The sequence below is a fragment of the Podarcis raffonei genome, chromosome 8 (assembly GCF_027172205.1).
Source record: "Podarcis raffonei isolate rPodRaf1 chromosome 8, rPodRaf1.pri, whole genome shotgun sequence".
NCBI lineage: Eukaryota > Metazoa > Chordata > Lepidosauria > Squamata > Lacertidae > Podarcis > Podarcis raffonei.
Window position 1 is genome coordinate 11,582,332 of NC_070609.1, and position 27,845 is coordinate 11,610,176.

At 48.1% G+C, this 27,845-nt stretch overlaps 1 protein-coding gene and 1 long non-coding RNA gene across 4 annotated transcripts in view; one reads left to right on the top strand and one right to left on the bottom strand.

The window, feature by feature from the left end:
* ERF (ETS2 repressor factor) overlaps positions 1-27,845 on the bottom strand; it is a 42,476-nt gene that overhangs the window by 12,372 nt on the left and 2,259 nt on the right. Inside the window, exon 2 of one of the 3 annotated variants that reach the window (XM_053397922.1) lies at positions 24,312-24,393. In XM_053397922.1, coding sequence (XP_053253897.1) covers positions 24,312-24,372 — 61 coding nt within the window. In that variant the 5' untranslated portion in view covers positions 24,373-24,393. Of the gene's footprint in view, positions 1-1,798; positions 1,951-24,311; positions 24,394-27,845 lie in introns of those variants that run through there. The other 2 variants (XM_053397921.1, XM_053397920.1) reach the window with 2 other exon arrangements.
* LOC128418346 (uncharacterized) lies at positions 16,913-18,774 on the top strand. Its single transcript, XR_008331693.1, has 2 exons — positions 16,913-17,002; positions 17,469-18,774. It is a non-coding gene; the product is annotated as an uncharacterized LOC128418346 (long non-coding RNA).

Here is a 27,845-nt window from a genome sequence, read left to right on the forward strand (position 1 = left end):
CCCGCTACAAGAAAACTGAAGCTACATTTAAGGTAGCATTTGCCAGCTGGTGTAAAAGAGGGCCCCGCCCGCCATGTACCTGGCTTACTTATGTTTGAGGTGGTGGGGAGTTCGAGGGTGATAAAGGAGGCATGAGATCCCCCCACCCCCAAACCAACTAATGCACAACTTGCAAGGCCACCCCCCCCCACACCGCCGCGCTTCCACTGACCATCCCCGCCAGGCCACCTTAACACCACGTTGTTTGTCGGAAACAAAAGTTCCTTTTTCGAACGCAGAATTTCCAGTTCGGAACGCTTTGTAACTTTTTCTCCGTTTCACGGGCTCCCCTCGCTCCGTATTTACATACACGCACGCCGCGATGCGCCGTGAACCGTTTCCACTTGCCAACAATATCCTCCAGATTTGATTTTTTATTTTTTTTTGCGGGGGAATATATAACACACACACACCGTAACCAGGGAAAAGGAAATCACATGCCTCGTTTGTCTTTTTACCGTGTTATCACTTTTAATCGCTTCCAAGGTGACAATGGGACGGGAGGAGAGCGCCCCGGCCACTTCCCCAGATCCGAAGTGCACCCCTTTCCCCAAAGCGAACGCAAACATCCCCCCCCCAAAATTCTGCTATGGATGTCTAATCCGGTTTCGGCAACGTGGCGTTGAGTAACGTCTCTCCAACATCTCCCCCCCCCACAGCCCCCCAAAGAAAACCCACCGGGATTCAGTCCATCCGAAACCGAAGCTAATCCGGTTTCAAAAACTCCCACAACCTCACGGCAGTGGGACGGTTGGGGGTGGGAAGTAGAGAGCGGAAAAAAGGGAGAAACACGCATAGCCCGAGGCCTCCACAATTGCCACACACGCAGATTCCACCCCCACAAATCAGGGCCCACACAGCCTCAGTCACCCCCCCCATTCATTTCCCTGCCCCCTCAGTCTGCCAGCAGCACCCACTGCAGAACAAGCGGGCCTGGGGGGGGGCGGGAGAGAATCACCCAGGGCGCCCCCGACCCCCCCACCTCCCCAAAGTCGCCCCCATAACTCCGCTCACGCCCCCCACCCCCTCCATTCCAGGACAGCAGCGGAAACTCCCGGCTGGAGCGCTCCGTCCCGAGGCCGAGCGGGCACCGCCACGCGCGAAACGGAGGAGCCGGGCAGGGAAATGCAACAGGTCCCTACGCCGCTCCTGCTCGCAAACTCCGGCGGAGCCCGGAGAAGAGAGGGGTGGGCTGCCTCCCGCTCCTCGCCCGCCTCCCTGCGAAAGGATCTCCCCCGAGAGGCTCGATGGACAGGAAACAAGAGTCAAGTAGCCTCCATTAGCTGCCAGAGATGGACTCCGGGAGGGGGAGGAGGAGGAGGGGGCGGGAAGGGGGGAAAAAAACTTGCTTGCACACCATTCCCTTCCCTGCAGGAACCTCCATTGCAGCTTCACTCCAAGCACGGGAGCCGGAGCCCGCTGCGGATCTTGCCTCGTCTGCCTCCCTCGCTCCCCGGCGGATCCCTGCCGCTCCTTGCAGGATTGTATAGAAACGTCTCCCCTTCCTCCTTCCCCTCCCCCGGAGCAGGATCCGTCCCTCTCGGTTTACCCAGGAATCTCTTGCGCGCAGATAACGCACAATCACCCCTTTACCCCACCGGGACCCCCCAAAGTCCGAACTCTCCCGGGGTCGTTTTGCTGGGAAAACTTCCCCGCATCTTTCCAACTTTCCAAGCCCACGTGCCGCGGCCGATCCCCCCTCCCTAAGCGACACCCCCCCTTTTACTCCTCCCCCACCGGGGGACCCCCATCTCCCCACCCAAGCTTGGGACCTTCCCGCGGTCCCCACCTGCGTCCGCCGGGGTCTTCATGGCTCCTCGCGCTGCAGCCGCCGGGTTGGACTCGGGCTCTGGCCCCCCTCGCTTTCCCCCCCTCCGCCTCATATGGAGCCGGGACGCCCACGCCCCCCTCTCGCACGTCACCGCCGCGTCGCCATGGACACGCTGAGCCCGCCCCTCCGCCCCAGCCTGGCTCGGCTCCGCCCACAGAGCTCGGGGAGAGAGGGGGAAGTTAAAGGGGCCGCGCGGAGAGGAGCCGCGGGCCGGAGTGGGATGGAAAGTTGTGCGCTTGGGAAGTTAAGGGGGAAGGCAATTGGAAGATGGGTGGGTGGTGGGTGGGAGTCTGGGAGAGAGATGAGGCACGCATCTACAAGCCTCCCCCCACTCTTTCTGTAATAACAAATGTTTAGTAGCCAGGAAGATTTTGTTAAGGTTGCCGTATTTCAAAAAGTAAAATTCCTGACACCCGCAGAATTGTTGAGATTTTTTTTTTAGGAAACCACCAAAATTGCTGAGATTTTTTTTAGAAACACACCAAAATTGTAAAGCTTTTTTTGGGAACAAACCCAAAGTGTTGAGCTTTTTTGGGGAAATCCTACCCCGAAAATAGTGGTTTTAAAGCTTTTTGAGCTGCTTTCCCCATTGCACTGCCATACATCCGGGTTTCCCCTGACCTTTTGCCAATTCAGCAAAATTCCCTGACGCCATTTTTACACCCGAAAACCAGGACATGTAGGGAATTTTCCCAACCTATTGCAAGCCTAATTTTGTGCCGAGGAAAGCTTTATTTTATTTATTTATATTTATTTACACAAGGTAGAACCTGTGTAAATTACTGCATGCGGAAAATTAGCCAGTGTGCACCTATTGGATTTGTTTTCCCCATTTTTTTATATTGTAGGTCTAATTGTTAACCTGAGGAATTACTGTCACAAGACTCAGCAATGATGGCTACTGGTTAAAATGACTTTGAAAGGGGGTCGGACAAATCCAGAGAAGAGAGGTCCATCAACAGCTATCAGCCATGATACCTAAACTGAACTTCCACTTTCAAAGGAAGTGTATCTTATCAATACTGGTTGCAGAGGAAGGTGATTGCATCCATGCCCTTTTTGTGGGCTAGTGTTGTAAAGAGCATGCTCAGCCCAATCCTACTCACTCAGAATTAAATCCTGTTGCATTTAATAACGATAATAATAAAAATAAAATCTGCACACTGCCCTTCATCCATAAATCTCAGTGCTTGCACCCCTAGGACTGGGCAATATTTGGTTTGCAACATCACAATATATCACCAGCTAAACTTTGCGATATAATGATATATCAAAATGTCTAAAATAAAGATGGAGTTATGTAGAGGCATTGGCTGAATTCAAGGTTTGCCCCACTTTGTGATTTTTCCATAGCGTGCACACACACATCATGATTCATTATCTATTACCAGGTGAAAAATTATGAAACCAATATCACAATATAGGGGTCAAACCAGCTTTGAACGATATATCAATATATTGCCCGGCCCTACTCCCCACTAAGTGTGTATAGGATTGTAGATTTAGTAGTCTGATACAACAGGGCTCATCATTTTAAGTGCCAAAAAAAGGAAAGTAAAAGATGCTGTATAGGACACGGTACCTTATTTATAAAATTACATAACAGCCTTTCCTTAAAAGCTCCTTAAATATTAAAAACCTATATAAAAAACTAATACAATAGTAAACACAACTAAAACAAACTCTCTTTGACTATAATATCAGAGTTAACCATTCTTAGACATTGAATAAATAAAACATTTTTAGAAGTCACACACACTATGATTTTATTTTTATAGTAGTCAATGTACAGAGCACTTTAGAGTGCTCAAGAAAACAGGTCACTGTCCTGAAAGGCAACAGGAAGATGGAAGGGAGAGTTAAGGGATAAAAGAAATGAAACTTCAGTACAGTGGTACCTCGGTTTTCGAACGTAATCCGTTCCGGAAGACCGGTCGACTTCCAAAATGTCCAAAAACTGAAGCATTTACTTATGGAAAACTCAATACGGAAGCTACGTGGAATGTTCAACTTCTGAAAAGCGTTCAAAAACCGAAACAGTTACTTCTGGGTTTTCGGGGTTCGAAAACTGAAACATTCAACTTCCGAGACATTCAAAAACCGAGGTACCACTGTACTTATGTTTAATAAGCCATGAGGGCTCTGGCTGAAATCTTAAACCTGCTCACCAGGGAGAAAGCCCCACTAAATGCAATGAGATTTAACTAGGCATGGACACGTTAAACTAGGGAACTCACTCCCACTGGAGACAGCGATGACCACCAACTTGGGTAACTTTTAAGAGGACTGGACCAATTCATGGAGCATAAAGCCGTAACGGCTACTAGCTATGATGGTGATTGTTGGTTGGGGGCGATAATGCTTCTGAATACCAATTGCTGGAAACCTCAGGAGGGAAGAGTACGTTTCCAAGCACAATTCAAAGTGTTGGTGCTGACTTTTAAAGTCCTAAACTAACTTGGCCCTGTACAGTGGTACCTCGGGTTATGTACTTAATTCGTTCCGGAGGTCTGTTCTTAACCTGAAACTGTTCTTAACCTCAAGCACCACTTTAGCTAATGGGGCCTCCTGCCGCTGCCGCGCCGCCAGAGCACAATTTGTGTTCTCATCCTGAAGCAAAGTTCTTAACCTGAAGCACTATTTCGGGGTTAGCGGAGTCTGTAACCTGAAGCGTATGTAAACTGAAACGTATGTAACCCGAGGTACCACTGTATACCTGAAGGAGCATCTCCACCCTCATTGTTCTGCCCGGGCACTGAGGTCCAGCGCCAAGGGCCTTCTGGCGGTTCCCTCACTGCGAGAAGTGAGGTTACAGGGAACCAGGCAGAGGGCCTTCTCGGTAGTGGCGCCCGCCCTGTGGAATGCCCTCCCACCAGATGTCAAGGAAATAAACTTTTAGAAGACTTTTAGAAGACATCTGAAGGCAGCCCTGTTTAGGGAATTTTTTAATGTTTAATGCTGTATTGTGTTTTTAATATTCTGTTGTGTGCTGCCCAGAGTGGCTGGGAAAACCCAGCCAGATAGGCAGGGTATAAATATATTATTATTATTATTATTATTATTATTATTATTATTATTAGTGCGAGAACAGGATGTTGGACTAAAGGGGCCGTTGGTCTAATCCAGCAGGCTATCCTTACGTTCTTATGGATAATAAGCCTGTGCTCTAAGGAGCTAGCCAAGGGTTCGAAAAAGTTCTGCTGTGAGGAGAGAGTATGGAAGGGAAAGAACGACAGTAGGTATCATATAGGTGTTTTGAAAAGGAGTTCCAAAGTCACGTAAGGAATCTGTCCAGTGGCTGAAGCTGAAGGACCAAAGTTCACAGGCAGGACCGAATTGAGACATATGTGTGGAGAAATTTGGAGAAAAGTGAAGCTGTTAGATAATTTTAGGCTCTGGACCTCAGAGTCTTTTGTGGGTTTTAAAGATAGTATTGTGTGCTGCTTTGCTTGCTTTTTACAGCTCATTCTGCCGGGTGAAGTCCTTCGGCACAGTCCTGCCCCGACAGCACCACAGGGGGAAAGGCAAAGGCCTATACAAAGGCTACACCTGGTCAAAATTATTCCATGATTTTGGCACTACCACTGAGAAGGCCCTGCTCTTTGTTTTTTTGGGGGGGAGGGAATGGGGAGTGTCACACTGCATTTTACCCTACTTTGCCTAGGCATAGAGAAGGTCTAGAAAGAGCTGTGTGAGGCACTCAACTGGAAGTCCTGCTTGTGAGCTCCACCCGACTTCAGAGATTTTACAGTACCTAAAACATTTTGAAGGGCTGAACATTTTGTGGTGAAATCACACTATGCTCAGTACTCAGTGAGTACTGAGGAGCCCCATCCATGCAGGGGTGGGGGGGACAGGCTTTTATGGGGGGGGCTCTAGAGTTATTTTAGGAAGGAAGGAAGGAAGGAAGGAAGGGAAAGAAAGGTGGGTAGATAGATAGACAGACAGACAGACAGACAGACAGACAGACAGACAGACTTGGCTGCCCTGGGCTCCCTTGGGAGGAAAGACAGGCAACAAATGTAATATAAAAATAAATTGGTAAGGGATAATAATAATAATAATAATAATAATAATAGTAATAATAATAATAATAATTTATTATTTGTACCCCGCCCATCTGGCTGGATTTCCCCAACCACTCTGGGCGGCTTCCAACAAAGACCAAAAATACACTAAAATGTCACACATTAAAAACTTCCCTGAACAGGGCTGCCTTCAGATGTCTTCTGAATGTCAGGTAGTTGTTTATCTCTTTGACATCTGGTGGGAGGGCGTTCCACAGGGAGGGCGCCACTAGCAAGAAGGCCCTCTGCCTGGTTCCCTGTAACTTTGCTTCTCGCAATGAGGGAACCGCCAAAAGGCCCTCGGCGCTGGACCTCAGTGTCTGGGCAGAATGATGGGGGTGGAGACGCTCCTTCAGGTATACTCCATTCCCCCAATTTTAGTGACCTCACAGGGTGTTTTTTTTAAGGGCTTTTAAATGTGCTTTGTGGAGTTGGTTTGTGTTTGTTTTTTTCTTGTTTTATGATGCATTTTAAAGTTGTGCACCACCCTGAGATGTGCTGCTGAAGGGCGGTATGCAAATTTAATATTAATATGAGGAACAACCATACTGAGTTCCAGAGTGTGTTTTTTTTATAAAAGAGCCTTTCAGCATCCAAGAACCAGAGTTACGGAAGCCAGGGTCCAAAACCTGGATAACTGGGACAACCATGGGCCAGCCATTGTCTCTCTCAGCCTAACCTACCTCACAGGGCTGTTGTGAGAATAAAATGGGGAGAGGGGGAACCATGAGCTCCCTTTGGGGAGGGGAATGTGGGTGATAAATGTAATTAGTAAATAAATATATAAAATTAAGTCCACCACCTTTTGCCTTACAGAATCTGGGAACAGGGCACAGAATCCAGCGGCTCCCAAGACTTTGGAATAGGCCAAATTGCCGCCAGGGATGCAGGGAAGGCCTTGGAGGAAGATGTTTGCCACTTGTTACAAGTAGCCTGGGGGTGTATTTAAAACAAGGGGGGGAAAGGCCAGCCACCAATTTGCACAGGATCAAAAACAAAGAGCAAGAGTGAATCCGGGGAAGAGGAAAGAACTGCAAAACATTCTGTGAATAGCCTGGAGGAACAGGGAAAGGATACAATGTAGATAAGAGGAGGAGGGTGGGGGAGAAGGTCCAGACAATGGTCTGATGGCACATGATGCTATTAAGGTATATTTGTTAAAGGTAAGGAGGTCTCCAACCTGGCCAGCTGCTTAGACGGGAGGCTGAATAACCAGGGCTGGCTCAGTCAGAAAGGCAGTTTGTAACTTAGCATGCCAGGGGACACGGCTGGAGCACTTAGTTCATGCATGTTCAAAGTCCGTTCCGGTGGCCTAATCCGGCCTGCCGGTCAGTTTAATCCAGTCCCTGTGGCTGTTTATTTCCGGGATAAGGTAAAGGTAAAGGGACCCCTGACCATTAGGTCCAGTCGTGGCCAACTCTGGGGTTGCGGCGCTCATCTCGCTCTATAGGCCGAGGGAGCCGGCGTACAGCTTCCGGGTCATGTGGCCAGCATGACTAAGCCGCTTCTGGTGAACCAGAGCAGCGCACGGAAACGCTGTTTACCTTCCTGCCAGAGCGGTACCTATTTATCTACTTGCACTTTGACGTGCTTTTGAACTGCTAGGTGGGCAGGAGCAGGGACCGAGCAACGGGAGCACACCCTGTCGCGGGGATTTGAACCACCGACCTTCTGATCGGCAAGTCCTAGGCTAAGCTCAACAACTTCAATCTTAAATAAAGGTCAGTAACTTTGGTGGCCCCTCACGCATGTTCACCTCATCAAATCTGGCCCTCTTTGGAAATGTTTGGGCACCCCTGACTTAGGTCCTCCTAGGCAACTGGTTGGCCACTGTGAGAACAGGATGGTGGACAAGATAGGCCACTGGTCTGATCCTGCAGGGCTCTCCTTACGTTCCTGTGTGCCAGACTGGAGCCCCGCACAAAGGAAGGTCGTGACCCCAAGTCATATGTGTAATGTAAGTGTCTCCCACAGGGGAGCTGCAGAAAGAATGTGGTTGGTCAAGGGAGCCATGGACTCCCAAAGGCTGAGTGAAAACCACTGCTCTACAGGTTTCTACGTGCAAAAAAAAGAAAAAGGAAAGGAAGCAAACCAAGAGGTCCTTGCAAAGCACTTTTGATGCATATGCTTAGATAGGAAAGGTTAAACGAGAAAGAAAACTGCACCTACAATTTACAGTGCGTTTTCTCAACTTTTCTAAAAAAGCTCAACAACTTTTTTGGGGGTCTCCTAAAAAAAGCTGTGCCTCAGGAGCCGGGGGGTTTGCTACGCTGCTGACGAAGGAAAGTTTGGGGCCAAAAGAAGTTTGAAACAGAAGCAAGGCCTTTGTGTAAACAGGTTTGAGCCTGGCCTCGTGAGACGTGAAGCTCCTTGTCCAGATTCCTGCCTAGCCAGGGGTATTCCTGGGCTCACAAACAGTCTGTCACCGTCTCATCTCCCCATCTGTAAAGCAGGAATATTAATGATCTGGCTGCTCGGTGCTACTGTGAGGTTGGGCGAGGTGATTGCCGCAAAGCACAGGGAGCATCAGCAGACACTCCAGGGGGAAGGAGTGCAGCTGAGAAGGTGCTAGCACAAAAGTGAAGCATCAGGGGTGGGAACGGCAACTCACTCGTTCCTGGGCCACGGGGCACAGAGGGAACAGGCAGCAGCAGATCTGAAGGAATGTGAGCGGGGAGGGATCCCTGTCTGGGCACGTTGGGGAGCTCAGAAGATTCCATCCTTTAAGCAGACAGGCAAGGGTGGGTGGGGAGAGGCAGAGACCGGGGCCTGGCTGCAGGGAGGGAAGCGCTGATCAGGAAGCCCCCCTGAGGACAACAGGCACAGACCACTTTCCGTTCATGTCCATGGAGAGTGCCATGAAGACTCCGCCTCTCTGCAAAAGCCAATTTTGCAGGACTTGCACAGTGCAGATCTGGGGATCAGGGCGGTGGGGGAATAGGCTTGCTAGCTCCCAACTTCCTTGCATGGCACAAAGAAGCAACGGTATCAAGGAGGCCACTAGGACACAGCGCCAAGCTGCATTAGGGCGCTGGTATTTACGTTGTACACAACCCATGTGTAAAGCACATTCAATGGATATTTAAAGCACACGGGTTCTCCCAAAGATCCCAACCCTCCAAGTGTCCTTATTTTCCAGAGACAGTCCCAGATTTACAGAAGCCATCCCGGTTTCTGATTTGATCCCAGAATGTCCTGCTTTTCCTTAGGACATCCCTATTTTCATTGGAGAAATGTTGGAGGGTATGGAGTTATGTGAATCCTGAGCCAAGGACATAAGTAACTCCACAACTTTAGAAGACATCTGAAGGCAGCCCTGTATAGGAAAGTGTTTTTTTTTAATGTTTAATGTTTTACAATGGTACCTCGGGTTACAGACGTTTCAGGTTACAGACTCCACTAACCCAGAAATAGTACCTTGGGTTAAGAATTTTGCTTCAGGGTGAGAACAGAAATTGCGCGGCAGCAGCATGGCGGCAGCAGGAGGCCCCATTAGCTAAAGTGGTGCTTCAGGTTAAGAACAGTTTCAGGTTAAGAACGGACCTCCAGAACGAATTAAGTTCTTAACCTAAGGTACCACTGTATTATGTTTCTATATGTGTTGGAAGCTGCCCAGAGTGCCTGGGACAACCCAGTCAGACAGGCAATATAACAGACAGGCAATATAACAGGGTTATTTGTGGGGAATAGGAATTCATGCATTTCCCCCCCCAAAAAAAATAGTCCGGCCCCCCACAAGGTCTGAGGGACAGTGGACCGGCCCCCTTCTGAAAAAGTTTGCTGGCCCCCTGCATTACATTAACAAACTACAGTTCCCATCATTCTCTGGGGAGAAGCAGTATCCTTTAAATGCTTGGTGTGGATCTACGTAGTTGTCTTCTTAACCTATATGTCCTTGGTTAAGAAGACACTTACAGCGGCATTCCTAGGAAGAGAGGAACATACCGAGCCACAGCACCGGTCCATCTAGTTCAGTATGGACTACACTGATTGGCAGAGGCTCTCTGGGTTTAAGGTGGGTCTCTCACAGCCTTGAGATGTCCAGGACTGAACCTGGGACCTTCTGCATGCAACGCATGTGGCCTGTCACTGAGTGACAGCCAAGTATCGCAAATATTTTGAACAACTGTTGTTGCCCGCCTTCAACTGGTCTGCAAATAAACTCTGGTTTCTCAAGGAAGGTGGGATACACAGTACAGTATTAAAATAACAAAAAAGGGGGGGGGACCAAGCACTACAGAAAACACAAGTTTCCCCAACGTGGATATTAAAGCTCTGTGTTTAAAACAGGATGTGCAATGCAGTTTTTGCTCCATGTAATCCAGGGGCACGAGGACTGCAGAGCATACAAAAATATGAGTGCATAAGAAAAGTCTTGCTGGGTCAGCCTCGCTTTTTTTGGGGGGGGGGAGGGTGTATCTCAGGTGCAGAGGTCCCAGTTTCAATCCGCAGTACAGTGGTACCTCGGGTTAAGTACTTAATTTGTTCCAGAGGTCCGTTCTTAACCTGAAACTGTTCTTAACCTGAAGCACCACTTTAGCTAATGGGGCCTCCTGCTGCTGCTGCGCCACCGGAGCACAATCTCTGTTCTCATCCTGAAGCAAAGTTCTTAACCTGAAGCACTATTTCTGGGTTAGCAGTCTGTAACCTGAAGCGTATGTAACCCGAGGTTCCACTGTATATCCAGCTTGGGCTGGGAGAGACTCTTACCCCAAATCCTGGACAGAGTTCCTTCTAGTCACTGTAGGCAAGGCTTAGGAAGGTGGACCACTGGCCTGATTCAGTGTATAAGGCGGTTTCCCGTGTTCCTGACGGACAAAGTGCCCATCTAGTCTATCTAGTATGCTGCTGCCTGATGCCGCTGATAAAGGGTGGCCCAAGGGCGAGAAGGAGAAGGGAAGCCCACAAACCTGAGTTATATATGTGGTGAAAGGGGCATTCACACTGGGGAAGAGTACTATGGGAAGATGTGCAGGCCCAAGCGAGAGAGGATGCGTCACAATGGGAAGAGGCAGCAGGCCGGGGGGATGTGCTATGCCCCTGCTTCCAGCCCCAAAGAGATGTTTAGCAAGGCTGCATTTATTCAGCAAAAAGGCTGCAGAATTCAGCATTCTGAGGTTCTCAGGTTCCACTTTAAAAAAAAGAAAGAAAACAGAGAGAGAGGTGGGGAAAGAGAGAAAGACAGAGAAGAGCTAGCTCTTGGGCCTTTAAGGTGTCAGAGTTAAAATTTCAATATTTATTTATTTTAATCCTGTTGCGTGCAACACCTGCAAAAACCTCTGAAGCCTTCTTGAAAGCTCATCGCCAAAGGGTCTTTAATTTAATGGCATCTTAACTTAAGGGTTCCCCCCCCCCGCCACCGCCCCACCCTCCCAAGAGTAAATAGTAATGGCATGCAATATTGTAAAGAGGAGGGTTTTCCCTCGCAAGCAGCGAAGTCTCAGAGGGGCCCACAGGCTTGCAGAGGGGTGGGGAGGAAGGCGCACTGGACAGAGAGAAAGGTTATGCAAAAAAGCTCCGAAAAGCCAGATGATCGGGATATCAGCAAGGAATATATTGAGGTCTTCTTCTATCCTTGAGGGTAGGAAGGCAAGGCAGCAGAAGTCTTTGAAAGTTTCAGGCTGCAGTCCTACGCAGCCCAGGAAGCAAACCCCATTGGGCACAGTGGGGCTTGTTCCTAAGTAAACACACACAGGATTGTGCTATTATTAAGGCTATAAATTAGGAACAAATGGTCAAGAACACATTCCTCCTTGCACCATATACAGTACAGTGGTACCTCGGGTTAAGAAATTAATTCGTTCTGGAGGTCCATTTTTAACCTGAAACTGTTCTTAACCTGAAGCACCACTTTAGCTAATAGGGCCTCCTGCTGCCACCACTGCGCAATTTCTGTTCTCATCCTGAAGCAAAGTTCTTAACCCGAGGTACTATTTCTGGGTTAGCAGAGTCTGTAACCTGAAGCGTCTGGAACTCAAGGTACCACTGTACGAACTTTCTCAAGATCTGGCTGTGCTGATGGGCAGGCCATGGACTTCTAAGGGCTTGCTTTTTTATATAAATATCAGGATGTGGTTTGAAAAAGTCATCTGCAAAACAAGCCGTAAATGAGGCTGTGCTACAGGATTGGTCGTAAGGAACTGTTTTCCAGTGCATGCTGTTTGGGAACAGGACAGATCCATCCATTAGCAGACAGGTGAGATCCTGGCCCTGTAAGCTGTCTGGATAAGAAAGCACTTTTTGGAACCATATTGTTATAGATTTGAGGGGATCCCCCCCAAATCCCTAAAAATTAATAAATGGTGGTTGTTGTTTAGTTGTTTAGTCATGTCCGACTCTTCGTGACCCCATGGACCAGAGCACGCCAGTCACTTCTGTCTTCCACTGCCTCCCGCAGTTTGGTCAAACTCATGCTGGTAGCTTCGAGAACACTATCCAGCCATCTCGTCCTCTGTCGTCCCCTTCTCCTTGTGCCCTCCATCTTTCCCAGCATCAGGGTCTTTTCCAGGGAGTCGTCTCTTCTCATGAGGTGGCCAAAGTAGTATTTTGATTAACTGGGGTATGGATGAAAATACAAGCTGCAGGACTGTGCCAGAAAGGGAATCCCTGGGCTGGCTTATGCAAAACAGCCTGGCTGGCCTAAGGAAGAGCAAATCTATTAACATGACCTAATGGGCCATCCTAGAAGAATCCTTGGGCCTGCCTGGGAAGACAGATGTTGCAAAGGTGATGGTGTGTGTGTGTGTGTGTGTGAAGGGACAGGAAAAGAGAGTTTTTGAGCAAGGTGTTCTAGGAAGAAGAACCAGGAAGAGAGACAGGGATCCATTTGCATTTGCTGGGTCCTCAAGACTGGCCAAGGCTGCAGCCAGCACACAAATAATTACTGGGCTGCATGTCCTGCTTCTTCCAAAATCCTGGAGCCAATACTGAGTACAGGACACACCCGGCATGTCTGTTGTAGAATGACAATACACCCCTCTGCAGGAGCGAGAGCTGGGCACAAATTCAACAAATAGATGAACATCTGATAGCAACACAGTGTCGATCTCCTTTCAGTCAGACACTGCATGTTGCCAGACAATGTATTGAAACTTGGATCCTGCCCACCAAACTTGGAAGGGGTGGGATTTCCTTGCAATCTATTGGCTGCTCCCCCTGCTTGCTGGGGAAAATATCATGGCAAGGAAGAGACTAGCTTGGCCCCATCTGTTGACCAGAAAAGGAACAGTGCAGGGAGCTTGCTTCTTCTTTCCCTGCCAGAAGAAATAACACCTTACAACTAAGAACTAGTGCCTGGGTTTGCTTTTTCCCCTCCTCCCTCCCAAAAGCTTTTCCTTTTGTGTCATGTCTTTTGGAAGCCTGGGTTCAAGGACTGATGGTTTCAAGACACTCTGGGAAGCCCCCCCCCCTTTTGGGGGCAGGGTGCAACACACACAAGTAAATAAATAAATACTGGTGCTGAAGTGGGAAACCAGAATTGCTAAAGTCACAGTTGCTAAAGGATTGGATGCTGCCGGATAGCTCAGTCGGTAGAGCAGGGGTCACCAGCCTAAAACCCATGGGCCAGAAGCGGCCCGCGGAGGTCATTTGACCGGCCCCCGAACCACCCCCAAACTGAGCTGCCTGCTCTTGCGCTGCGCTAAACTGGCGCAGCGCGGGAAATTGTGTCTGCGCAGATGCAGATGCCAAAAATCACGGGCGGGCGCGATCCAGCCCACAGAGGGATCTCCACAGGACCGATCCAGCCTAGGCAAGATAAACCTTGCCGACCCCTGTGGTAGAGCATGATGTTGAGTTTCTGTTAATTGGTTCTCATGGGAAACTTACAGATTCTGGCTTCACACAATTAACTCAAGGCAGTGTCAATTTACTCTTGGCAGAAAGCCAAGGTCAGCTTGACCTAGAAACTACTTACTCTGATTGGTTAACGACCAGCACTCAACTCTGTTATCTAGGGATTGCTAGCACAGTGTGATGTGAGGTGTGTTAGGAGTAGGAGTGCTGTGTATGGTCAAGAGAGAGAGAGAAAGAAAGGATTTATTTTGCTTTGTTTTGTATGCAGAAACTCTGCTGGTTTTATTTTTTCCTTTTAATAAATCCTGTAAATAGTTATTCTGAGTCTAGCTGACTAGTCATTTCCACCTCAACTAGCTTCTTCGCTGTGCAGGAAAACTCTGCTACGTTTGGGCTAAAGCCATTAGTGCTATGCCTGACACTTCAAAGTTCCATGAGGTTATGGGTATTGTGCTGCCAGCCTGAGTTGCGGTGGTGTCAGCATCAACGGCGTTGGTTCCAGTAGTTCCAGAAGTTGTTCTTCCTGTTGGTGCAGCAGATGGACACTGGCTGGTTCCTGACTGTGGTGAGCTGGTGACGCAGCGGACACAAGGACAACAGCTGCAGCGTGTGAGTGCTGGGTGCTGTGGTTCCTGTTTTCTCTCTCGGTGGTCGTGAGTAGCTGGTTCCGGGTTCCAGGGACATCGCTCTCAAGATGGCCTCACAACCAGTTCAGATGGCTTTTGAGCGTCTGAATGACTCCAATTACTTGCTGTGGTCGGAACGCATGCAGGCAGTGCTGCAGAGGGATCGTCTCTGGCAAGTGGTGAGTAAGTTTCCTGCGAAGCCTGATGATGAGGACCTCGATAAAGACCAAAGAGCAAGGGCCACAATTGTCTTGGGGCTGGAAGATTCCCAGTTGCCGTATGTGAGGGGAATCAAGACAGCTAGAGGTGTGTGGCAAGCACTTAAAGAACTCCATGTGCGTGAGACAGCGGTTTCCAAGCTGTTCATTCGCAAGGCATTGTACAAGGCAATGTTACAGCCTGGGGTTACAATGCAGGAACACCTACACAGTTTACAGTTAAAGTTTGCTGCGCTACAGGAAAGAGACTGTGCATTAGACCAGCAGGAGAAGGTGGCTATTATTTTGAGTTCTCTCCCGGAAAGCTGGGATAGTTTAGTTTTGTCTCTAGAAGGCATACAGGAGCGTGATTTATCAATCAGTTACGTTACTGGGCGTTTGATTGAAGAATGGCAGAAGAGGCAAGAAAGGTCGTTGGCTGCAGAGGCTTCTACAGGCGGGCGGTTTGGAAGGAGTTCTCATGCCGTGCCAGGGGTGAAGCAAGAGCAGCGTGCCGGTGAGGAGTCTGCGTTTGCTGTTAGGCGTTGTTTTCGATGTGGGTCTTCAGCGCATCTAAAACGACAATGTCCGGAGTTGGTCAAGTCTCAGTGGCCGGTGCAGGAGCAGAGACGAGATCAGCAGCAGCAGCAGCGGAAAAAGAAATTCTTCAAACGAAAACAGTCGGCTCAACTGGTGACCGCCGAGGTCAAGATTGCTGATGAGAAACAAGCTGTCTGGGTGGTCGATTCGGGAGCGTCTCGGCACATCGTAAATTCAGATGAATTGTTTGTTTCCAAGAACTCAGCACAGCGCAGCCAGGTGGCTCTAGCAGACGGAAGTACTTCCGAAGTGATTTCGGGGGGTGCAGTTTTTGTTCCTTGTCTTCGTGAATGCCTGCAAAATGTACTTTGTGTGCCGTCATTAAGGAGCAATCTGATGTCTGTAGATTGTTTGCTAAAAGCTGGGTTTAAAGTGCATTTTGAAGGAGACAGTTGCATTATTAAGAAGGCTGGTGAGATTTTAGGCACTGCTAAGTCAGAGGGAGGCTTGTTTTGGCTTAAAGCAGGATCTCAAGTTGCAGCAGTAGTCAGTAAAGCTCAGCCTGCAGTGAATAACAAAGCTATACATGACAACTGTGTGCACTTATTGCATAGGAAAATGGGGCATGCTTGCTGGAAAAGTGTACTAAAAATGTCTGAATTGGCTGATGGGGGTAATTTAAAGAGTTGTAACAAGTACCTTGATTGTAACGTTTGTAAAAAGGTTAAAACCCACAGAGTCTCTTACCCCAGAAGTGACAGAGTTAGTGAGTCACCGCTACAGCTGGTTCACATGGACGTAATTGGTCCATTTGCTGTAAGCAGGGGTGGATCGCGTTTTTCATTAACAATTGTGGATGACGCCACACGTTATTCTTGGGTTTTTCCCATGAAGAATAAGGGTGACGTGTTCACTAAGTTTAAAGGCTGGGTGGCATCTGTGGAAAGATTTCTGTCCACTAAACTCAAAAGGATTCAGACGGACAGAGGTGGCGAATTTATGTCAAATGCTTTTAGAGATTGGTTACAAAAGCGTGGCATTGGGCATAGAAAAACGAACGCTTTTTCCCCAGAGGAGAATGGCGTTGCAGAGCGAAAAAACAGATCTTTACAAGACATGATGTTTGCCATGCTTGATGATGCTGATTTGCCCATGTCTTATTGGGGGGAGAGCATGCTCACTGCGTGTTATCTCCAAAATAGGCTCTTTCATCAAACAATAGGTACAACTCCGTACTTTAAATTGTTTCAGAAAAAACCCAAAATTGACCATTTGCATGTGTTTGGATCAAAAGCCTGGGTGTTAATTCCAAAACAAATGAGGAAGAAGGGAGATCCTAAGACCAAACAGTTAGTGTTTGTGGGTTACCAGGAGCTGGGAAAAGGTTTCCGCTTTGCTGAAGGGACAAATGGCATTGTGATCTCCAGGAATGCCAGTTTTTGTGAACATAGTGGCTGGGAGAGACTACATGCCAATACTGAGGTTTGGTTTGAACCTTCCCAGGAGCTTCATGACTCTGAAGGTAAACATAGAGAATCAGAGTCTGAGGGGGAGGAAAGTTCAGATAAGAGCTCTCAAGAAAGTGGAGTTGCCCAAAGACCAGTTGTTAAGCAACAAAAGAGAGGTCATAGTTCTGAGGAGGAAAGTGGGTCAGAAGAAAAATTTTCTCCCAGAAGATCTAAAAGACAAAACAAAGGAGTGCCTCCAGTGCGTTTTTCTCCAGATACTGCAAATGTGTTTAGTGTGATTGCAGAACCCAAGAGTTTTCAGGAGGTGTTAAAGTTACCAAAAGAGGAGGCAGAGCTCTGGAAGCAGGCAATGGAGGAAGAGATGTCCTCTCTGAATGAGCACAAGGTTTTTACACCAGTAGCAGCGCCTGAGGGGGCAAAGATTGTAGGCTGCAGGTGGGTGTACAAACTTAAACCTCTGGTGACAGGAGAGTACAAATACAAAGCTCGTTTAGTGGCTCAAGGATACTCTCAGAGGCCTGGAAAAGATTATGACGAGACTTTTTCCCCTACTGCTAAGGGGGACAGTGTAAGGCTGATTTTAACGCTTGGAGCAAAGAGAAAACTCCTGTTAAACCATTTTGATATCCAGACTGCATATTTACATGCATCAATATCAGAAGACCTGTATCTAGCCGAACCGCCTGGTTATGAGACAGGTTCCAATAGAGTGTTGAAATTAAACAAAGCTCTATATGGTCTTAAACAGGCTGCAAGATCTTGGAACAAATGTTTCCATGAGGCCTTAGTGTCATTTGGTTTCAAGCAGAGTACAGCTGACAATTGTGTTTATGTACGTGGTACAGGCAGTGATCAAGAGTTTTGTCTGATTTATGTAGATGATGTATTGTATGCTTGCAAAACAGATAAACAAACTAAAAGGTTTGCCAAGCAATTGTCCAGTAAGTTCAAAGTGAAAGACTTAGGCCCGGTTAGGACATATCTAGGGTTGGAAGTGTGCTGGGCCCAAGATGGCAGCTGCCTAATTAGTCAGCAGAACAAAGTTAAACAACTACTGACTACATACAGGATGCAGGATTGCAAAGGGGCAGTGGTGCCTATGGATCCAGGTTTCATAAAAACACTTCATACAGACGAGAGTCCTGAATTTGAACATCCTGATGTATATCATTCTGTAATTGGAAGTTTATTGTATCTAGCACAATGGTCCAGACCTGATATTAGCTATGCAGTAGGCATATTAAGTAGATTGGTCTCAAAACCCACACTAAATGCCTGGAAAGGGGTAAAACAAGTTCTGAGATACCTCAAACAGACAATTGGCTATATGTTACAATTAAATTCTTCAGAGGATGAAATGTTGAGTTGCTACTGTGATAGTGACTGGGGAAATTTGCCGGATAGAAAATCTGTCACAGGACTAGTCATAATGGTCGGTGGAGCTTTAATCAGCTGGCGGTCACGCAAGCAAGACGTTGTAAGTGTGTCATCAACGGAATCCGAGTACGCCGCATTGAGTGAATTGTGCAACGAGGTGATTTATTTCAAGCATTTGTTAACAGATTTAAAAGTAAATTGTGGAGAACCAGTACAAGTTTACATTGATAATCAAGCTTGTATAACCTTAAGTAAAACAGAGGGTTTCAAATCACGTTCCAAACATATCTCTGTAAAATACCAAAATGTACGTTGCTGTGTACAAGACAATGTAATCACCTGTACTTATGTATCAAGTGAAGAAAATGTAGCAGATGTGTTAACTAAACCATTGGCAAAGGTAAAGAACAAACGAATGTGCAAGGGTTTAGGTTTGCTGGAAAAATAATCTCCTACATAGGTGTATTTGATGTTAATTGTCCAGCAGAATCTGTGAGGGGGTGTTGAGTTTCTGTTAATTGGTTCTCATGGGAAACTTACAGATTCTGGCTTCACACAATTAACTCAAGGCAGTGTCAATTTACTCTTGGCAGAAAGCCAAGGTCAGCTTGACCTAGAAACTACTTACTCTGATTGGTTAACGACCAGCACTCAACTCTGTTATCTAGGGATTGCTAGCACAGTGTGATGTGAGGTGTGTTAGGTGTGTTAGGAGTAGGAGTGCTGTGTATGGTCAAGAGAGAGAGAGAAAGAAAGGATTTATTTTGCTTTGTTTTGTATGCAGAAACTCTGCTGGTTTTATTTTTTCCTTTTAATAAATCCTGTAAATAGTTATTCTGAGTCTAGCTGACTAGTCATTTCCACCTCAACTAGCTTCTTCGCTGTGCAGGAAAACTCTGCTACGTTTGGGCTAAAGCCATTAGTGCTATGCCTGACACTTCAAAGTTCCATGACATGAGACTCTTAATCTCAGGTTCATGGGTTCAAGCCCTATGTTGGGCAAGAGAGGGGCTGGATTACAGGACCCTGGTGGTCCCTTCCAACTCTACAATTCTCTGATTCTAAAATGTGGGAATGCCAGGAGAGGCCTGCCAGATCTGAGCCAAGGTTCATCTCCCCTCAGCAGCCAGCCCCCTGCCTCTGGGAAGCCTTAAAAGTAAAGGTACCCCTGCCCGTCAGGGCCAGTCATGACCGACTCTAGGGTTGCGAGCTCATTTCGCTCAAGAGGCCGGGAGCCGGCGCTGTCCGAAGACACTTCCGGGTCACGTGGCCAGCATGACGAAGCTGCAGCTGGCGAGCCAGCACCAGCGCCACACACGGAAACGCCGTTTACCTTCCCGCTATAAAGCGGTCCCTATTTATCTACTTGCACTTAGGGGTGCTTTCGAACTGCTAGGTTGGCAGGAGCTGGGACCGAACGACAGGAGCTCACCCCGTCGCGGGGATTCGAACCGCCGACCTTACGATCAGCAAGTCCTAGGCACTGAAGTTTTACCCACAGCGCCACCTGCGTCCCTTCTGGGAAGCCTTACAAGCAAGTAATGAACACAGCAGCCCCCTCTGCTGTTGCCTCCCTGCAAATTGCATTCTGAGGCATAGCGCTTCTGCCCCTGGAGTTTCCATGCTGCCATCGTGATGGTTAGTGGCCAGTTACAAAGAGCTCTCTGCCGTGAGTTCCCCCTGATGCACTTTTAAAGCGGTCGAAATGTGTGGCCATCATCACCACCATGTCTTGGGGTGGTGAATTCCAATACCACATGAGGTTTAGATTTGCCATGCCAGCTAGATCTGGGGACCTTGGATGCCTGTTTGAAGCTGATCAGGATTTCTCCAGTGGGAAGGTGAATAAAAGAGGGCAGATTTCAGCGAAAGATTGCTTGCCCACCAGTCCTTCAGCATACACCTGGTATGCAGGCTGAGACCCTACCTGCCCATGGACTGTCTCACCAGAGTGGTGCATGCTCTACTTATCTTCCGCTTGAACTACTGCAATGCGCTCTACATGGGGCTACCTTTGAAGGTGACCCGGAAACTGCAATTAATCCAGAATGCGGCAGCTAGACTGGTGATTAGGAGTAGCCGCCGGGACCAGATAACACCAGTCCTGAGAGATCTGCATTGGCTCCCAGTACATTTCCGAGCACAATTCAAAGTGTTGGTGCTGACCTTTAAAGCCCTAAACAGCCTCTGTCCTGTATACCTGAAGGAGCGTCTCCACCCCCATCGTTCAGCCTGGACACTGAAGTCCAGCGCCGAGGGCCTTCTGGTGGTTCCCTCATTGCGAGAAGTGAGGTTACAGGGAACCAGACAGAGGGCCTTCTCAGTAGTGGCGCCCGCTCTGTGGAATGCCCTCCCATCAGATGTCAAGGAAATAAGCAGCTATCTTATTTCTAAAAGACATCTGAAGGCAGCCCTGTTTAGGGAAGTTTTTAATATTTAATGCTGTATTGTTTCTAACACTCGGTTGGGAGCTGCCCAGAGTGGCTGGAGAAACTCAGCCAGATGGGCGGGGTATAAATAATAAATTATTATATTACACAATTGTAGGGGGACCCTGTGCCTATATTAAAAGGTCTAGGATGCTCTCAGGAGTTTACCTAGCACAAAGATGCCTTAGAACAAGCACCCAGAATCCTTTGCACCATGCAGGGCTTCTACGGCAGGCGTTCACAGGGCACATGGCAGAATATGAACTCGGAAAGGGTTCCTCGAGAGCGGAAAGTTTTAAAAGCCGCCGGTTTAACACATAGAGTTTAATCCAAAAATTCAGGGCAATCTTATTTGACAACAGCCCTCTCTCATTCTCTGAAAGCTGTTATCCACTACTTGGATAATCTGTTTCAAAGCCATCTTTTAAACCTCAGCATTGTCTCAACAGAAAAGCAGGGCTTGGGTGAATGTGCTCTGTGTGCTCACCCAGGTGCCCCAAGAGGGGAGGGTCCCCCCCCCCCCAGGTTTGTGCTCCTTCCTAAAAACAGAGAATCGGCTCCAAAAAAACTGGGAGCAACTTTTTCCAGCTCTGCTGCTGATCTAGCTAACGGTTTCAGCATCTTTCTGTCAAGTCTTTATTATTTGTCGTCGGGTAACATTATATTGCTGTTGTTGCAACACACCCCAAGGAGAATTGACAAGCCATTGCTTTTGTGATCTACTGGTGAGCTTCCAAAGGCATCAATACCTGATCGTTACTGGAAAGAGGAGGGGCTAGATGGATTTGGATTTGATATCCCGCCTTTCACTCCCTTTAAGGAGTCTGAAAGCGGCTAACATTCTCCTTTCCCCTCCTCCCCCACAACAAACACTCTGTGAGGTGAGTGGGGCTGAGAGACTTCAGAGAAGTGTGACTAGCCCAAGGTCACCCAGCAGCTGCATGTGGAGGAGCAGAGACGCGAACCCGGTTCCCCAGATTACGAGACTACCGCTCTTAACCACTACACCACACTGGGGCTTCCTCAGATTCAGCAAGTCTGTTCTTGCGTCCATTTGTGCCCAAAGCATGCACGGGAGAGACCTGTATCATCTATGCACGATCAAGTGGAATATATAACAAGTGAGATCTGCAATGAAATGTTGCGGCACACCAAGTGTGGGACACTTCTGGCCCTCAAAATGCTGCCGAACCACAACTCCCATCTGCTTCAGCAAGCATAGCCAATGACCAGGGATGATGGGAGTTTAGCAACATCGGGAGAGGGGGCAGCAAAGGTTCCCCTACTCCTCCATTATACCCTAACACCTAATAATGCTCCTGTTCAGGGTTCCAGTCAACCATGTCCTATGTCAAGAAGCTGTCAAGGGCTCAAGCAGTTCATTCCCCCTGTTTTCCCTTTCCGACTGACACTCAACATTTTGTGATTCCCTTGCTTCTACATAACTTGGGATTTACCTAAGCACGTCCTCTCAATTTCCAGCAGCCCCTTTTGGGCTCTAATTCTGTCAAGATCCTACCTCCGAGGGCACAATTCACAGGGAATGATGCTGAATTGCATGCCCTGTCTCCCCAGGTCTCTGAGCATGCGTGCCTCCTTCTGTTTAAACAAGGGGTTTGGATGATGGGTTTAAGATTGCAATCTAACAGGTTCCTAACCTGCCTGACTGTTTCAGGTTGTAGCCTCCAGTGTTTGTTTTAGTGGCCATTTTAAGCCATGACAACTTTTAAAAAAAGTTTTTAAAAAATCTGAATACATCTAAATGCATTTATGGGTGCACATGGTCAATAGTTTGAGAGTGGATAACCCAAAACAGCACTAGGATGTTTGTGGAGAAAGCAAAGAAAAGCTGGTCTTCTTGCTAGCCTACGGGATAGAATTGCTGCTGCTACATTTATCCTGGAGCAAATTTGTTTTATCCCAGTGTATGTCATCCGACTACATTTTATGCTGCAAGGAGCTTTTGAAGTTATCTTCTGGCAGATTCCCACCCTCAGACAATCAAACAAGCTATGGTTTGTTTCCCCAAAGCTCGGTTTGTTTTCCATCTGCTCTCGCCTCAAGACTTTGCAGTTTGGTGACCATACAGGATGGGGTTAGTAAAAAAATAAAAAATCAAGGAAGGGTGCTGAGTTCACACATGACACCAGGAAACCAAGTTTCATAAGCCAAATAGATTCAGATCATTCTTTGTTAATGGGAAACAAACCATAGTTAAGTTGCTGGGCATGGTTCATATGTAACAATAAGGGTCTTAGCCAATTAAGTTCTACTTAGAGTAGAACAACTGAAATCAATGAACCTAAGCTAGTTATGTCCTCTAAGGGCTATCAAGATAACAGTGTACAGCTAGGCTTGTTCTTACGGGCAATGTTCAACTCTAGGCATCACTAGTTAAAGTAGAGGTGGAGAACCTGTGGCCACCAGGTGCTGCTGGACTCCACCTCCCATAATTCCTGGCTGCTGGACTCCAACTCCCATAATTCCAACAACATCTGGAGGGCCATAGGTTCCCCATCCTCAAATTAAAGGATCTCAACATTAAAACCAGTGTCTTGTTTCTAACAGGAACCAGCTGGAAGCTTCTAAGAAGAGTGAAAAGGCAACATCCCTTCCAAGCTGATTGCCCTCAGCGTCTTGTATTCACACAGGCATATTGCCCTCTGGTTCACAGAATCATAGAGTTGCAAGGGACCTCCAAAGGTTATCTAGTCCAACCCCCTGCAATGTAGGAGTTTTCATCTAGCTCTCCTGGCTAATAGGTGCTGGAAGACTGGTTATCCTCCGCAAATATGCCTGCTTGCTTCTTCTTTTAAGCCCTCTTAGCTAGCGGCCATAAATATATCCAGTGGCGGTGAATTCCGCAAGTTAATTGCACGTTGTATATGAAATGCTTCTCTGTTTCGGCTCTCCGGAGCCTTGAGCTATTAATCTGCCGGGGAGGTGCCGCTGTGAGATTACGACCGGCTCCAAGGCTGCCCCGTGAACTGCCGTAGCAAAAGTGGGATTAGAACTCTGCTCTCCCAGATCAAAATATAATCCTCTCCTTGGTGCACTAAGCTTGTGTATATGTTGCGTGTGCGCAGACACCAATGCCTCACACAACCGAAATCTCCCGTGGGGACGCCCCTCTCTTCTCCAGGTCTCTGGGCTGCCTGCCGTTGCCCAAGGGGGTAATTATAAAGGTGTTTGTTTTTGATTGCCTCATTTAGACACAAGTGGCTTTTGCTCAGCGCAGAACCCGCCTTGCGTGTGTATGTGTGTGTGTCTATATATCTATATCTGCCTGTCTGATGCAACAGCTGAACACTCAGAGAGGGAAAGATGGGGCCCACTCCCCTCTTATCTAGGGGGAGATGTGCCTCTGTCATTCGTCACTAAGGGGGAAGACTCCAAAATTGGCTGGGGGAACACACGCTTTTGAACCATGTGAATTTTGCGAAGGGGGCGCCTTCCATCTGTATCCCCCCTGCAACCCCTACATCTTAGGGCTATGAGAAAGTGAGGTCTGGAAAATCCCTAGAAATGGACTCTTCTGAGACAGCCACGACTAAAATTAGAAGTGCCGTAACTATGGGTGGAAGCGAGGGAGGACTTTGTGGCCAGGGGAACAGGCCCAAATTATCCCTAACTTTATTAATTATGGTGTTAGAAACACCTGAGGTGGCCTGGAACACACACACACACACACACACAGCGTGTATCTCATACATTTAAAGAAAAAATAGAGAAAAGAATCCTGGGAACTGTAGTTTCTGAGACAGTTTGGAAATGTTGCTGTGTGAGGGGAAAACTACAGTTCCCATGATTCTATAGGGGTGGGGTGGGGAGGTGTGCTTTAAATGAAGGGTGCGTACGTAGCCAGTTGGTCAGAGGAAGTGGAGCCTAGTAGGCGGGCATGAGAATGAGAGGGAGAGAGAAGGGTTGTGAGGCTTACCATACCTTGCCTCCAGTCCGCAGCGCCATCTTGTTTGCTCGCTGGAGATCGACATCTGCAATACATTCGACTTTGGCGAGAGGATGGCTGTGCAAACAGAGCAGAGGGTTAGGATACCAGCACAAAAAGTGTGTGTGTGTTTTGGTGTGGGGGTAGAATCTCTGCCAAAAGAATCTGGCTTAAAGATGTTGAGGACCAAAGAGGACACCTCACTGCTCCAAGCCCAAACGAAAATTAACGGACCAAAGACTGGCTGTGTACATGCCATGCATTTAAAGCACATTACGGACCATCCTGGAAACTGTAGTTTACTCCCAACATACCTACCATTCTCAGCACATTTATCAAACTACAGTTCCCAGGATTCTTTGGGCTGGGGTTGCTTTGAATATATGGCTTATACCACGGCCAGCCCAAGACATTTGGGCACCTGAGGGGAACCACAAAATGGTGTTTGCTCACCCCTGCCAGGGAAGAAGGGGTGAGTAAAGATCCACCTCAGGAACAAGGAAGGAAGAAGTATCTACATCAAGATCAGTGACTGCAGCTAGTAGCCTTTAACAGTCTTGGTAGTTGCTGCTGTGCTACAGCTCCCAAAATCCCCTGGGCAATGGAGGCGGAAGCTGATGTTAGTTGTAGTTTGAAAATTTGCAGGGCAACAGGTTTTTGTTTTTATTTTATTATGAGATCTGCCCTTCCTCCTGGGAGCTCAGAGTAGTGTACATGGGTCCTCACACTCCCCGTTTTATCCTGACAACACCCCTGCGAGGTTGATTAGGTTCAGAGATTGCGATGGGCCCAAGGTCGCCCAGCGAGCTTCATTGCGGAGCGGGGATTCGAACCCAGCCCTCGCCTTCAGTGGCATCAAATTAATGTATAAACTTTTCCTGCATTAACTACAACAGAAAACACCAGAATGTCACATCGGTAGAGGGGAAAGGGAGGACTCAGAAGGTGGAGTTTTCGGGTCCCAAAAGGTTGTGTGAGTTTGCAGCCCAGTGCCACTTCTAAACACTTGACAAGGATTTAACGTGTGAGTCCAGAAGTTCCAAGTTAAAATTTCATGTCTACCAGACACTCAGTAGGTGGTCTTATGCATATTCCCCGCCTCCCACCCATATTATTATACGGACAATAATGGTTTACAGAGGGGTAGCCATAGCCTACATTACAAGGCTGTTGTAACGATTGCTGAGCCTGTGCATTCACAGCACTTTGAAAGGCTCTGTGTAGGAATGCATGATTCTTAAATAGGAATGAAATGTAAAGCAGCTGAGGGATATTACCAGCAGAAAGGAAGCTGTCTCAATCTATGTCGGAAGCATCGGAGAAGACAGCCTGCGTATGGCACGATATTGCTCAGAGGCGCTTCTTCCAGTAAAACTCCGCAAGCCCCCCTCCTTTGTTAGAAAATAAACTTCCAAGTAGGTGCATACAGAGCAAACATTGCCACACTAATGCGTCCACAGTGGGTGGGATGAACTTAATAATGAAAAGTTTTGGGGAGCCCAAAGTAACCCATTAAGAGAAGGAAGTCTGTTGTGTTTCTGGATGAGTTACCGGCCAGGTAATCCTGCCCCATATCTGGAAAGGACAGGGTTGAACAGGGAGCCTCCAGATGTTTCTGGACTTCTGCCAGCTGCGGCCAGCATTGCCAATGATTAGGGGCGATGGGAATTTTGTAGCCCAAACTCTGGAGGGCCACAGGTTCCCCAAGCTATGACACAGCCAAAGAATCCCTGCCTTCAGAAGGAGACGTACTCTGCAAGTCATGCAGATTTATTTATTTATCACATTTTTATCCCGCCTTTCCTCCAAGGAGCTCAGGCTGGTCACATGGTTCTCTTTTTACAACAACCCTGTGAGGTAGGTAAGGCGTGAGAAACTGTGACTGGCTCAAGGTCGCTCTGCGAGCTTCACCCAGGATTCGAACCCTGGTCTCTCAGGTCCTAGTTCAACACTCTAACCACTAAAGCACATGGCTTGGGTGGTGGTGTTGGGCTCTTTGGAGGGCAAGTTGCTTTTTATTCCTACGTGCTCTTAAAAGGTAAAGGGACCCCTGACCATTAGGTCCAGTCATGGCCGACTCTGGGGTTGCGGCGCTCACCTCGCTTTATTGGCCAAGGGAGCCAGCTTACAGCTTCCTGGTCATGTGCCCAGCATGACTAAGCCGCTTCTGGCAAACCAGAGCAGCGCACGAAACGCCGTTTACCTTCCCACCAGAGCGGTACCTATTTATCTACTTGCACTTTGACGTGCTTTCGAACTGCTAGGTTGGCAGGAGCAGGGACCGAGCAACAGGAGCTCACCCCGTCGTGGGGATTCGAACCGCCGACCTTCTGATCGGCAAGTCCTAGGCTCTGTGGTTTAACCCACAGTGCCACCAGCGTCCCTTAATTCAGGGCCCAAGATTCAGGGTCCAGGAGTAAAGTGGCCTTGCAGTTTTAAATCAGACCTTCTCAGTGTTGGCTCCCAACAGTGTGGGACGCCCTCCCTATAGAGGTGTGTTGGGCACCATCCTTACCAAGCTTTAAGCGATCAATGAGAGCTGGCATCTTATTATATTGAATGTTATTGGCCTATTGTCCAGCTGTTATGCACTGCATGGCATTTTGGGGTGGGGTCATTTTCGATCCAATCTATTGCATTATCTTTCCTGGACATAACTGGCATTTAGGATGAAGGGCAGTTAACAATCAGAACCAAATAATGACGACCACAAAGGAAAAGACGTGCCGGCTACCAGTACCTTCCAGCGGGTTTGGAAGACAAATTCAAAAACCAGTGGAAGGACAGTTCCCACTAGGGCCCGGAATATAAGGGGTTAACCTGAGGAGCTTGAGGCCTGACACCTGTTTAAAGAGACATGTGGGAATTTTCCGGTCTTGACCCCTGCCGCTGACCCCTGGCGACCAGGCTACTGGGGAACCAGGCCAAAATATGGGAACAATCTCCCCAGGCATGAAAACTGACAGCTTGGGGGAATGGAATGACAGGGGGGGTGGGGGTGGGGAGAGGCTATACAAGGACCCAAGGCGGAGGGGGGGCTGGAGATGGGGCGAGGGGGCGGGCTGAATAGCCCTTGCATCCACCCGCTCCCTGCCCCCCACCGCACAAATCCCGAGCTCCCAATTCCTTTTTTTTTTTTTTACTTTCTTTCTTTTTCAGTCTCCCATTGCACCTCCCAGAAAGGACCCCTTTGCAGATGCAATTTCTACCCGGCTCCCTCCCCCCCCCCCGGCCACCCTTTGCCCTGCGCTGTCCTTGGGACTCCCTCTGGGTGAAGGGAGGGCGCGAGGCAAGGAGGGTGGGGCGGGTGGAGAGGGTCACAAGCCCAGGGAGCAGGCAGCAGCCGAGAGGTCTGGTGCCACATTTTCTGGGGCCCGGCTATAAATAGCCGGCGTTATAAATAATGCAGCATTATTCCCTCTATAATTATCGGGTGGGAAGTTTGTGGCCGGGCTGGCGTATTACATGGCTGTACAGGCCGGCACCCTCCTGCCTCCCTTACGCCAGTCTTCCTAATTTACACTCCTTTC